The following is a 12,159-nucleotide window of genomic DNA, read 5'->3' on the forward strand; positions in this document are numbered from 1 at the left end:
ATCAAGGTTTAAAATTATGAGGTTTTTATCAAATACTATATCTGTTTGGGCTTCTTGCTGTCATTTAGTAGTGTACAAATGATTTGTAATTATAATAGAATTGTAAATAATGTGTACACTACTAAATGAATGTGAATTATTATGTGGATTGTAATTAATAGGATTATATTTTTTTAGAACCTCAATTACACTACAAGTTTTACATTGCAGGAAAGTTCTCCAGCAACAGGATGATCAAATTAAGATCCTACATCTGTAGGATTCAATCATAACAACTAACCTCACACTCAGTATTACATCCCTGTATGACATCACTGTATCTTCTCTCTCAGGAGGAAGAGGAAAGGGAGAGGGGGAAAGGGGAAGGCTAAAAGTGGTGGTCGTGGCAACCAGAAGACTCGAGACCAGGCCGGTTCCAAACCACCAAGTAAAACACCTCAGCGTGGTCCTGCCCTCTCCCCGACAACCAACCTGCCAATCACTACAACCAACCTATCAGAGGCAACACAGCAGCCTGAGGGGACGGATAAAGAGCTCACACCAGTCAATGGAGGACAAGAAAAAGCTGAGATTGGGGAAAGCAATACAGGTTAGATTTTAGCTTCTTTTGAAGAAGTATTTATGTCAATTGGATAAAAAGTATATGGCTAGAAGACATTATTCTCATGCCTATTCTTGCTTTTACCAACAGAAAACCAGGTTGTCCAATCAGAAGTCTCACCTGACACAACTACTAGCCAATCAGGCACATCCTTATCTAACCACTCTACAGAGGTGGGGGCAGAGACATCTGCTGACCTATCAAATGGCCTATCACCTAAAGCCCCTCCTCTTCTAAGGGAATTGGACACAGAACTCCTCCAATCAGGAAAGCTGATGTTGACAGGTGAGTCATCTTTTATATCCATCTCATTAACTATCCTTCCATCCCTTTACCCTTACTTTCCTTTTATTCATACTTATCCACCCTTTACCACTCTTGCCATTATCCACGTTCATCCTCTCTCGCTCTTATTCTCTCTCTCTACCCCTCCTCCTCCCACCCTCTCTCTGTCTGTAGGTACGGTGGACAGGCTGGGACGGGCTGTGGTTGTCACTGAAACACACCTCCCAGAGGACGGTTGCCGTGCGGATGAGATGGGCCGTGTCTTGGCCTGTTATCACAGGATCACCCGGTAATACTCTGTCACTATGGAACTGTCCATATCACAGTCTAGTCTGAGGGACCCTTTATAGCGTAACACTCATAGCACTACTGGCAGCTTCTCTATATAGTGTATTTTTTCTATTTAAAAAATGTTTTATGCATTATTGGGAAGGGCACATAAGCAAGCATTTCACTGTTAGTCTACACTTGTGGTTTACAAAGCATGTGACAAATACAATTGGATTTGAGCTAGTCTAACAAACTATGACACTTTATATAGTGGTTTTTATAGTTGTTTTTGACAGAAACTGAAACTTGAAGTTAGACGTTTCATTTTATTCCGCCTTCACCTCTCCCCCTATCTCTTTCTCCCTCAATCAGCTCTTCCGCTAAAGAGCGAGGCCTAACAGTAATAGTAGACAGTAGACAATCTCCTCCCTCTGCTCTCTGCCTCGCTGCACTGAAACAATTACAGGTGAGAAGGAGTTAAATGCTGAAGTGCTGAGTGTTTATACATGTACCGTATGTGTTTATATGTAGACATGTGTTTATGTTGAGAGGGCGTCTCTAATGTGTGTTTGTACGTCTGTGTGTGCGTGCGTGCATGCGTGTGCGTGCGTTCCAGGCTGTGGTCCCGGGAGGTCTTGGCTCTGTCCTCATTCTGGTGGAGGAGCAGCACCAGGAGTCATCTACACACAGTCTAGAGGGAGTAGAGGTGACTACACACACACACACACACACACACACACACACACTTCTCTCATGTCTCATCAACACAAGCATTTCGCTACACCCACAATAACATTGGCTAAATATGTTTATGTGACCAATACAATTTGATTTGATTTGATTATCACTCCATTTGACCCATGTCACTTTAATAGAAAATTATGTTATATGTTTTTATAAAATGGACTATCCTTCATTCTCCTCCCTACTCATCCCTTCAGTGGCAATTGTTGCTGTGGACTATAAAACTATTTTACATCCATGGGCTTATCAACACTAAAGATAACAATTACATTTTAGAAAAACAATGGCAACACTAGCTATCCTCTCGTGGAATTTGAAAGGCCTTAATATGTCTATCAAGCGTTTCAGCTGTCTTGATATTCTAGCTAGAAACCATATTGATGTACAGTAGCAATGCTCCAAGAAACACACCTGCACCAAAAGTACACACATAGAATAGGGAACCTTTTGTGACGGACTGCCTCGATTCGGGTCTTATGTAGCAACATTTGAAATTGTGTTTTTTTACATTGGATAAAAGTAGAGACTGCAGTTGAGGAACAATGGGAAAGTAATTCTGCTTTGAAAGTCGATAAAATTGTAACCCCACTTTTGAGAAAATGGCCCTTGAATATTTTAGGACACCTACTGGAGAGCTCTTCTTTGTCTACACCCATTCAGCATCGTTCACACCATCTTAAGGCTTAATCCTTAAAGAGATGGGTGGGGCTAAGTTTATTTGACACATGCACAGGATACAGAAGGTGTAAACGGTACACTGAAATGGTTACTTGCATAGTAGCAATTTCAAAAACAGAAAGTGTCCAGATAAAAATATTTTATAAATATTTTATCACTATTAGATGATGCTTACCCGACAAACTTGTTTAAATTGATGGGTCATGTGAAGGAAATGCTATAACCACCCCCCCAGCCACATCTAGCTGAGTGGATGGGAAACTATTGTCTAGACATGTACACATGTACATTGTCTAGACATGTTCATGAAATACAGTAGATGGCCGTAATCTCCCTCAGACACACCTGGCTAATGTGATGGGTCATGTAATAATCCGGCCGAAGTGGAGTCTTTTGTTTAGACATGTAGCTAGCTATTTAGCTAGCTAGCTAAACAATGAACCGGTATAATCCCAACTCATACTTTTTCCAATACAAACATTGTCATAGCTGTAGTATGAATCTGCAGGTAGCTAAAGCTTACAAACTAGGTTCAATGTTACAGTAGCTAGCTAACATTAGGCTCTAACTAGCAATACAAATGGGTTTCTGATTCGAATAATATTACTACACAGATCATACACGTAATGTTAGCTAGTGAGCCAGCAAGCTAACGTTCGCTAGCTAATTAACAGTACACTTTAACTTGCAAGAAAAACAAGTTTTTGACAAAATTAGAAACTTATCTGAAAATGTAGCTAAACTCTTACCCATATACATGGATGAACACTTCACAGCAAACTGGAACCATTTAACTCTGTTTTGTTTGTAGCTACATCGTGTTTGGCAAGCGTTGTGTCAAGTCACTCCGGGTCACACTGACCGTGGAATGTGCAGAAAGTAGCCCATAACTTTTTCCAATTCATCTGTGGATAGCGCCTGCTAAATTCAGGCCAGAAAAACCAACTAGGCTCGTAATTTAACAATTTTATTCGTATTTATGGATGGAATACAAGTTTGTTATTAAGGCACATGAAAGTTCACATATTCCAGAGCGCATTTCTGCCCAAAAAAAAAACATTTTGATAAAAACTTATGTTTACGTTCGAATGCCTCACCTTTGAAGTAGTGATGTGCGACATATGCCTAGTTTCCTGAAATGTGTCACATTTGTACAAACTGGAAGCTTTTTTGTCGGCCACCAAAAAACTAAGGGTGTAATCATAATGATACATAACAAACTCGAAATCATCATCCTTAGTAAAGGTAAAGACCAAGAAGACAGAATCACTTTCCTTAACTGTATGCATAATGGAAAGAAAATGTCCTTTTTTAATTTGTATGCTCCAGAATCATATGATCCTACATTTTTTGATTCTCTGAACAGCATATTGATCGAATTAACTGAATTCCAACTTGTTATTGGGACAGACATGAATGCCATTCTGGACATGCGGGATAAATCTAATAAGACCAACTACAATCCACAGGCAGTACAACATACAGTATACTCTCTGATTACAACCTCATTGATGCCTGGCGAGCTCTAAACCCTAAAGCAAAAGAGTACACTTTCTATTCAAACAGGCACAAAACATTATTCCAAATCGATTTTGTACTATTATCTACTCCTCTATCAGACCCTTATTTTCAATTTTCACCTAAAATGACATACCCAAATCTAACTGCCTGTAGCTCAGGACCTGAAGCAAGGATATGCATATTATTGATACCATTTGAAAGGAAACACGTTGACGTTTGTGGAAATGTGAAATTAATGTAGGCGAATATAACACATCAGATCTGGTAAAAGATAATACAAACAAAAAAACATGTTTTTTAATTTATTTTTTGTTCCATCATCTTTGAAATGCAAGAGAAAGGCCATAATATAATATTGCAGTTTAGGCACAATTCGATTTTAGCCACTAGATGGCAGCAGTGTATGTGCAAAGTTTCAGACTGATCCAGTGAAGCATTGCAATACATCTGCCCAAATGTGCCGAATTGGTCAATTGATACATTTTCAAGTACACAACTATAGAGAACATACAAAAATTATATGGTAATAAAAAATGTACGTTTACACACTCCCAGGAAGGTCATACATGATGGAAAATTAGCTTTAACATTAACATTATTTACCTTCAGAGGGGAATGTATCAAATCATTTTCCGTGATAAAAGTGTTTTGTTGTTGTGGACTCTCCTCAAACAATAGTATGGTATTTTTTCAGTGTAATAGCTACTGTAAATTGGACAGTGCAGTTAGATTAACAATAATTTAAGCTTTCTGCCCATGTAAGACATGTCTATGTACTAGGAAACGTTCTTGTTTCTAATCACATTAGCGCATGTTAGCTCAACCGTCCCGGTGGAGGGACACGGATCCCGTAGAGGTTTTAATCAAGAAAATAGAAATACAACATATAAGCCTATCTGATCATCATGCTTATTACTGCCAGATACACATTTCAGAATCTCCTAAAAGAGACACAAGATGACGCTTTAATGTTTGCTTACTACAAAATCCTACTTTCTGTGAACAATTTGAAATTGTATTGAATTAGTTTATAATGATTAACAAAAATTCAGTCGATGATCCTCAGATTCTATGGGATGCCATTAAAGGTTTTATTAAAAACAATGCAAATGCATTTGCATCCGGGTAGAATAAATCACAATTAAAGAATATATCAGAATTGGAAAAGCTGTTATCGACGTTAGAGCATTCTCAACAAACACTTTTTTTCAGAATAGGGCAGCGACTACTCTCTTCCAAGTTAAAACTGAATTAAATATATTGGTAATCGACCCATGGTAATCGACCCATGGTAATCGACCCACACAAGCCAGTTTGAGTCCTTTTTTAAAGATATAACTCCTGAGGTCTATTACAATTTTTTGTAACCAATTAGATCCACTGTTACTTGAAATGATTAACAAAGCTGTTCACAAAGGTTCATTTGCAAATACGGCACTAATTTCGCTTTTCTAAAAAAAGGTAACGAAGTCACCCAGTGCTCTCACTACCACTCTCCTCCATCTTTGATAAACACAGATATTAAACTGTTTTAGAAAATTATGTTGTCCCGTCTCGAAACGTACATATCCAAATTGGTACATCTGGACCAAAGCGGAGTTTGTTAAAAAAAGATTATTCTCAGATAACTTCCGTCGTCTATTACATATCTTACATGCTTTATCAGAGACCAAAGCTCCTTGGGAATTTCTATCTCTCGAGGGGATAAGTGGTGGAGGTGGTGGGGGGCGGATGGGTAGATAGAGGTATGGGGTGTGGGGACTAACAACCAACCTGTGTTGCTAGGCGTGGTGGGAAGGGGTAGATGCGGGGGGTTGGACGGAGACATGTTGGGCAGGGGGGAATGGGATGGGGAGTTGGAGGTGTAGGCCCACCTCTTTTTGTTTCTCTTTTCTTTACACACCAATTTTATAATTACAAAATCTTGTGTGATCAATAGAATACTTTCTCTGTATGTATTTCTTTCTTTTTTTTCTTGAGTGGCAGCCTACAGGTACATATGGTATAAACTGTGTAAATTGATGTGAATATTGTAGCTGTAACCCCCCCCCCCCCCCCCCCAACAACAACAAAAATGACAAAGCAAATAAATAAATGAAGTACTAATATTTATTGAATTGTACCTTTTTCAAACCACTGTGCCAACCCAAACTTGACTGGCTCAAATATTTTCTTTTCACATTGTCCTTTTCATCACAGTTCCAGCAACTATGGTCAATGTGTAACCAGACCAGCTCAGTACAGCTTGATTTGGCTTGGCTCAGTTTGGCTCAGTAGTGTGAATAGCCTTCTAGATTCTGACTCTTTATCACTTCCTTCCCAGAATCTGATGTTCTTTTCTCTGTGTCCTGTGTAGGTGCACACGGTGCGAGGGACAGGGGTCCTTCAGCAGTATATAGACAGGCAGCAGCTGCCCCTGGAGATGGACGGAGACTACAAACACTGCCACTCTGACTGGCTGGCCTTCAGACTGGTGAGAGATGGCGGGAGGGAGGGAGGAAGGAATGGAGTTAAGGTAGAGGAAGGAGAGAGAGATGGAATGTGACTACAAACACTGCTGCTCTGATTGGCTGGCCTTCAGACTGGTGAGAGGGGGGAGTGAGAGAGAGAGGATGAGATGGGGAGGGAGGGGAAGGGATGGATGTAGGGAGGGAGGGAGAGAGAGAGAGGGGAAGAGGGGAGAGGGAAGGCAGGGAAAGAGAGAGAGAAAAGTCTGTTCCCAGCATGTCTAGCACTCAGAATGTCAAATTTAGCCCTTTGAATGTCAAGACTTATAGTCATAAAGTGCAGCCTATTCTTTCTCAAATCAATTCAGATTCCACATGCAGCTAAATCAATACGCCGCTATTGGCATTTTGAATATGAGACTGGACTGATTTGTCTATTCACACTTATTTCAAATTGAATAGGCTGCACTTTATGACTATAAGTCTTGGCATTCTGTGCTAAACTTGACATTCTGAGTGCTAGACGCACGAGCGCACACACACACACACTCACGTATGTTAGCCATGGCATATGACTTGAATGAAAAAGTTAACTCACAAACAATGTAATTTCTTTAAATGTTTACGATTTCTGTTCTGTGAATATTAAAGGTGCAATATGCAGAAATCGCTCCACCATTTCCTGGTTGCTAAAATTCGAATAGTTCACCAATTTCAGTTTACATGACAAAACAATCAATGTATAGTGTAGAGAATTATTGTACCATCTAAACCGCTGTGAAATATATTTTCAATAACCCAAAATATTGTATTTTCAGCTGTTTGAAGCTGGTGCACAAAACCAAAAGTAAAAGACGCAAAAACTTAACTTAAGAATGGGAAGCATACAAATAGCACACATGGAATAGATCTACCGCTTCTTAGACCTGCTTTCAATGAGAATGACAGATTTATAACTCATATTTCTATGTGATTTTGTCGGGTCGCACACAAAGTTACATATTGCAGCTTTAAAGTTATGAAATCAGCAGTATCAATGGTCACGTTTTCACCATAAAGCCCTTCTATGTCATGTGCAATATGAGCTAATATATCTGTGTCCCAAATGGCACCATATTCCCTATGTAGTGCACTACTATTGACCAGAACTCTATGGATCCTTGTCAAAAGTAGTGCTCTGGTCCATAGTAGTGCACTATGTTGGGAATAGGGTGCCGTTTAAACTGTACACTAAATTATACTACGTTACTCCTGTCCCGTTTCTGCTGTTAGAGTGTGGAGAGTCTAACTGAGTGTTGTGAGAGCGCACTCTCTCTGTTGGAGGATGCACTGCAGTCTATGGACACAGCACCACTACCAGACTGTATCAAGGTAGGATTCATATATTACTGTATCACCACATCTGTGTTGTTTAACATGGTACCACACAAGTCAGTGAGGTGTTATGTGGTGAAATACTAGAGGTAATAATTGAGGAACTGAATTTAACTTTTGAGTAAACTTGAGGAACTTTTGAAAAAATTGAAGAACTTTTGAGTACTTTCTGTGTGTGAACCATCTGGCTATACAACACAACACAGTGTTTTTTTTACTCTTTTCCAGACTGTTCCTCTAAGTGTGGAAAAACACAGACAGCTGATGACGAGCATCCTAATTGACCAACGGCTGACTGAGCTGCAGCGGAGGGGTGGGGCCTGGCTGGCAGGGCTGGCCAATGGCACATCAGGACTGGCAAAGCGGTCCCCAGACTGCAGGTACCACCATCTACCCTGTCCCATCAGTGTATCCAAATGATAATGCAGTTCAAATAGATTATCCTATCATAGATGAGAGATGAGAAATGTTTTTGAAAGCGTTTCCTATCGTAATACTTCTCAATCTGCTATCTCTTTTATTAAAGGGATACTTCAGGATTTTAGCAATGATGCCCTGTATCTACTTCCCCAGAGTCAGATTAACTCGTGGATGCCATTTTTATGTCTCTGTGTCCAGTATGAATTAAGTTAGAGGTATATTTGCAAGCCAATGCTAACTAGTGTTAGCACAATGACTGGAAGTCTATGGGTATCTATTATTTTGGGCGAATCCTAACTTACACATTTTCACTTAGTCATGCATTGATGTCAATGGGAGACTAAGTGAATTTTCGACTTAAGTGGAAGTTAGGATTCACCCCTATATCATCATATTCTATATGACATTTAAACTCTTTGCGCCTTCAGAGCTGCTCTGGCTGCGACCTCTAAACTCTATGACAGTGTGGATGATTCCCTCCACCGCCTCGTCCAGGTGTCCAATCAGAGGGGCAGTGACCTGGAAGCCCTCGGACGATTGGCTGCCATGGTGGACAAGCTGGAAAAGGTAGGAGAGAGAGAGGGAAGCACAGAAAGAACACTACAATAGTATAATAGTACAGTGTGGAGCAGCAGTTAAATAGTTATCTCTTTGAAAAGGTTGTTGAGAGAAAACAGACTGTTACAATTTGATACTAATGGTATTTCAAATGTCTATTATTTCGTTGACCGTTCTACTTTTACTCACCCTCACACCCCTTTGTCCCTCCATCCCTCCTTCCCTCCTCTCCCATCCCTTTCGACCTCTCTCTATCAGTGTGAGAGGGAGATAGAGCAGATCCAGGATCAGTTGGAAGACTACAGGGAGCCTCCCATCTCTCTCAGCAGACTCTCCCTCAAACAGCAGAAGTTCAAGACTTTCAGAGAGTCGGCCAACGTGAGTGTGTGCGTGTGTGTGTGTGCCATGTGTGAGTTTGTGTGCATGTGCACGTGTTTCTGTATAATATACTGTATATGTTGCTCATCTGTATATTTTGTGTGTGTGTGTGTGTGTGTGTGTGTGTGTGTGTGTGTGTGTGTGTGTGTGTGTGTGTGTGTGTGTGTGTGTGTGTGTGTGTGTGTGTGTGTGTGTGTGTGCATAGGAGCTGCACACTGAGACCCTGGCAGTCCTTGGAGATCTGGAGAGCTGGTCTGAGCTGGACTGGGGGGGACTGATAGAGGTGCAGGTCAGGGTACCACCGGTCAGGGAGAGACTCAGAGACATGTCTCACTGTCTGTCTGACTGCTGGACAACACTGGACAACACACAGAGACTACTGTCCACACTGACCGAGGTAAACACACAGAGACTACTGTCCACACACTGAGCGGGGTAAACACACAGAGAATATTGTCCACACTGACCGGGGTAAACACACAGAGACTACTGTCCACACTGACCGGGGTAAACACACAGAGACTACTGTCCACACTGACCGGGGTAAACACACAGAGACTACTGTCCACACTGACCGGGGTAAACACACAGAGACTACTGTCCACACTGACCGGGGTAAACACACAGAGACTACTGTCCACACTGACCGGGGAAAACACACAGAGACTACTGTCCACACTGACCGGGGTAAACACACAGAGACTACTGTCCACACTGACCGGGGTAAACACACAGAGACTACTGTCCACACTGACTGGGGTAAACACACAGAGACTACTGTCCACACTGACCGGGGTAAACACACAGAGACTACTGTCCACACTGACCGGGGTAAACACACAGAGACTACTGTCCACACTGACCGGGGTAAACACACAGAGACTACTGTCCACACTGACTGGGGTAAACACACAGAGACTACTGTCCACACTGACTGGGGTAAACACACAGAGACTACTGTCCACACTGACCGGGGAAAACACACAGAGACTACTGTCCACACTGACTGGGGTAAACACACAGAGACTACTGTCCACACTGACCGGGGAAAACACACAGAGACTACTGTCCACACTGACCGGGGTAAACACACAGAGACTACTGTCCACACTGACCGAGGTAAACACACATAACAATGGCTGGGAACGGAGCAAATGGAATGGCATCAAGCACCTGGAAACCATGTGTTTAATGTATTTGATACCATTCCACTGATTCCCCTCCAGTTATTACCATGAGCCCGTTCTCCCCAATGAAGGTGCCACCAACCTCCTGTGACATGTACATACATACATTATACAGTACACACACGTACATGACACATACTGTAGACTCAGACACAAGCATGACACGCTCTGTCACGACACACGACACACACACACACACACACACACACACACACACACACACACACACACACACACACACACAAGCATACATACACATGCATACACACAGACAAGCATACAGTAACAGCAACAAACACAATTATGACACTGTCAACTAACCCTTATTTCATTTTTTCTACCCTTCCCCTCTCTCCTCTCCCAACATTTCTCTACCTCTCTCCACCCCTCCAGGCCAACCAGTGGTGCGACGTCATCTCCTCCACCTCACCCTCCCCCTCCACCCCCCTCTCCTCCCTCCCTCCCATTCCACCATCTCGTTTTCAGGACGCCCGTGCCTTAGCCTTGGAGCTGGGTGGTGGAGCTCTCCTGGACCTGTGGTCTCAGACCCTTGAGAGATACCAACGCACTGTGGCCCAGGTCAGTCATTCAGTCGCCTATCTATCTATCTATCTATCTATCTATCTATCTATCTATCTATCTATCTATCTATCTATCTATCTATCTATCTATCTATCTATCTATCTATCTATCTATCTATCTATCTATCTATCTATCTATCTATCTATCTATCTATCTACAGTATATATCTATCTACAGTATCTGTCTGTCTGTCTGTCTGTCTGTCTGTCTGTCTGTCTGTCTGTCTGTCTGTCTGTCTGTCTGTCTGTCTGTCTGTCTGTCTGTCTGTCTGTCTGTCTGTCTGTCTGTCTGTCTGTCTGTCTGTCTGTCTGTCTGTGTACAGTATCTCTCTCTTAACAATGCCCACTGTTTCTGCTACTGCTCCTCAGGTCAAACCCAGGCTGCTGCAGCAGGCAGAGCGAGGGCAGAACCAGGGCCAGGCCCGGCCCAAGACCCCCTCCACCTCCAGTCTGTGGGACCTGATGGGGCCCGAGGGAGAGGGAGACTGGGGTGTGGGGGCCGGGGGAGGGGAGGGAGGCCTCCAGTCCTGGGGGTCCCTGGCTTCACTGTTTCGCCCACAGACCTGCTCCACGCTGAAGATAGGAGAGGAGAAAGGGAATAAGAAGGAGGGAACAGGAGGAGGAGGAGGAGGTGGAGGAGGAGCGGGAGGAGGGAAGTTTCTGCAGAATCTGCTGCATCCGGCAAAGAAGAGCGTAAGTGTTTGTGTGTGTGTGTGTGTGTGTGTGTGTGTGTGTGTGTGTGTGTGTGTGTGTGTGTGTGTGTGTGTGTGTGTGTGTGTGGTGTGTGTGTGTGTGTGTGTGTGTGTGTGTGTGTGTGTGTGTGTGTGGTGAGGGTTGGCTGTAAATACTGCATGTATTTATGTGTGTGTGTGTGTTTTAGATTATAATGGATTGCATAACATCTCCAGTGTGTTAGTGATCACCTGCTGGGTGTCGACGAACAGTGGCGATTCAGCATGTAGAATCGTCAGGAAACAGAAAATAACGGCCAAAATTCTGGTCAGAGGCCACCCGCTGCTTTTAGCCGTTCGTCTTCACTGTGTCTCTTCTCTTACATTGTACGATCCTAGATCCATCACCTCCCTCTTCCTCTCCTCTCCCTCTCTCTCTCTCTC

The 12,159-nt window shown here is 42.6% G+C and overlaps 1 protein-coding gene across 3 annotated transcripts in view; it reads left to right on the forward strand.

The window, feature by feature from the left end:
* arhgef40 (Rho guanine nucleotide exchange factor 40) overlaps positions 1 to 12,159 on the forward strand; it is a 39,831-nt gene that overhangs the window by 19,975 nt on the left and 7,697 nt on the right. For all 3 annotated transcript variants that reach the window (XM_045721817.2, XM_045721818.2, XM_045721820.2), the window contains 13 exons: positions 333 to 589; positions 692 to 886; positions 1,061 to 1,175; positions 1,529 to 1,622; positions 1,773 to 1,862; positions 6,456 to 6,572; positions 7,819 to 7,917; positions 8,149 to 8,300; positions 8,769 to 8,907; positions 9,157 to 9,276; positions 9,482 to 9,673; positions 10,857 to 11,042; positions 11,414 to 11,737. In XM_045721817.2, coding sequence (XP_045577773.2) covers positions 333 to 589; positions 692 to 886; positions 1,061 to 1,175; positions 1,529 to 1,622; positions 1,773 to 1,862; positions 6,456 to 6,572; positions 7,819 to 7,917; positions 8,149 to 8,300; positions 8,769 to 8,907; positions 9,157 to 9,276; positions 9,482 to 9,673; positions 10,857 to 11,042; positions 11,414 to 11,737 — 2,080 coding nt within the window. The remainder of the gene's footprint in view (positions 1 to 332; positions 590 to 691; positions 887 to 1,060; positions 1,176 to 1,528; positions 1,623 to 1,772; positions 1,863 to 6,455; positions 6,573 to 7,818; positions 7,918 to 8,148; positions 8,301 to 8,768; positions 8,908 to 9,156; positions 9,277 to 9,481; positions 9,674 to 10,856; positions 11,043 to 11,413; positions 11,738 to 12,159) is intronic.

This window comes from Salmo salar, chromosome 07 (genome assembly GCF_965601325.2).
Source record: "Salmo salar chromosome 07, fSalSal1, whole genome shotgun sequence".
NCBI classification, from domain to species: domain Eukaryota; kingdom Metazoa; phylum Chordata; class Actinopteri; order Salmoniformes; family Salmonidae; genus Salmo; species Salmo salar.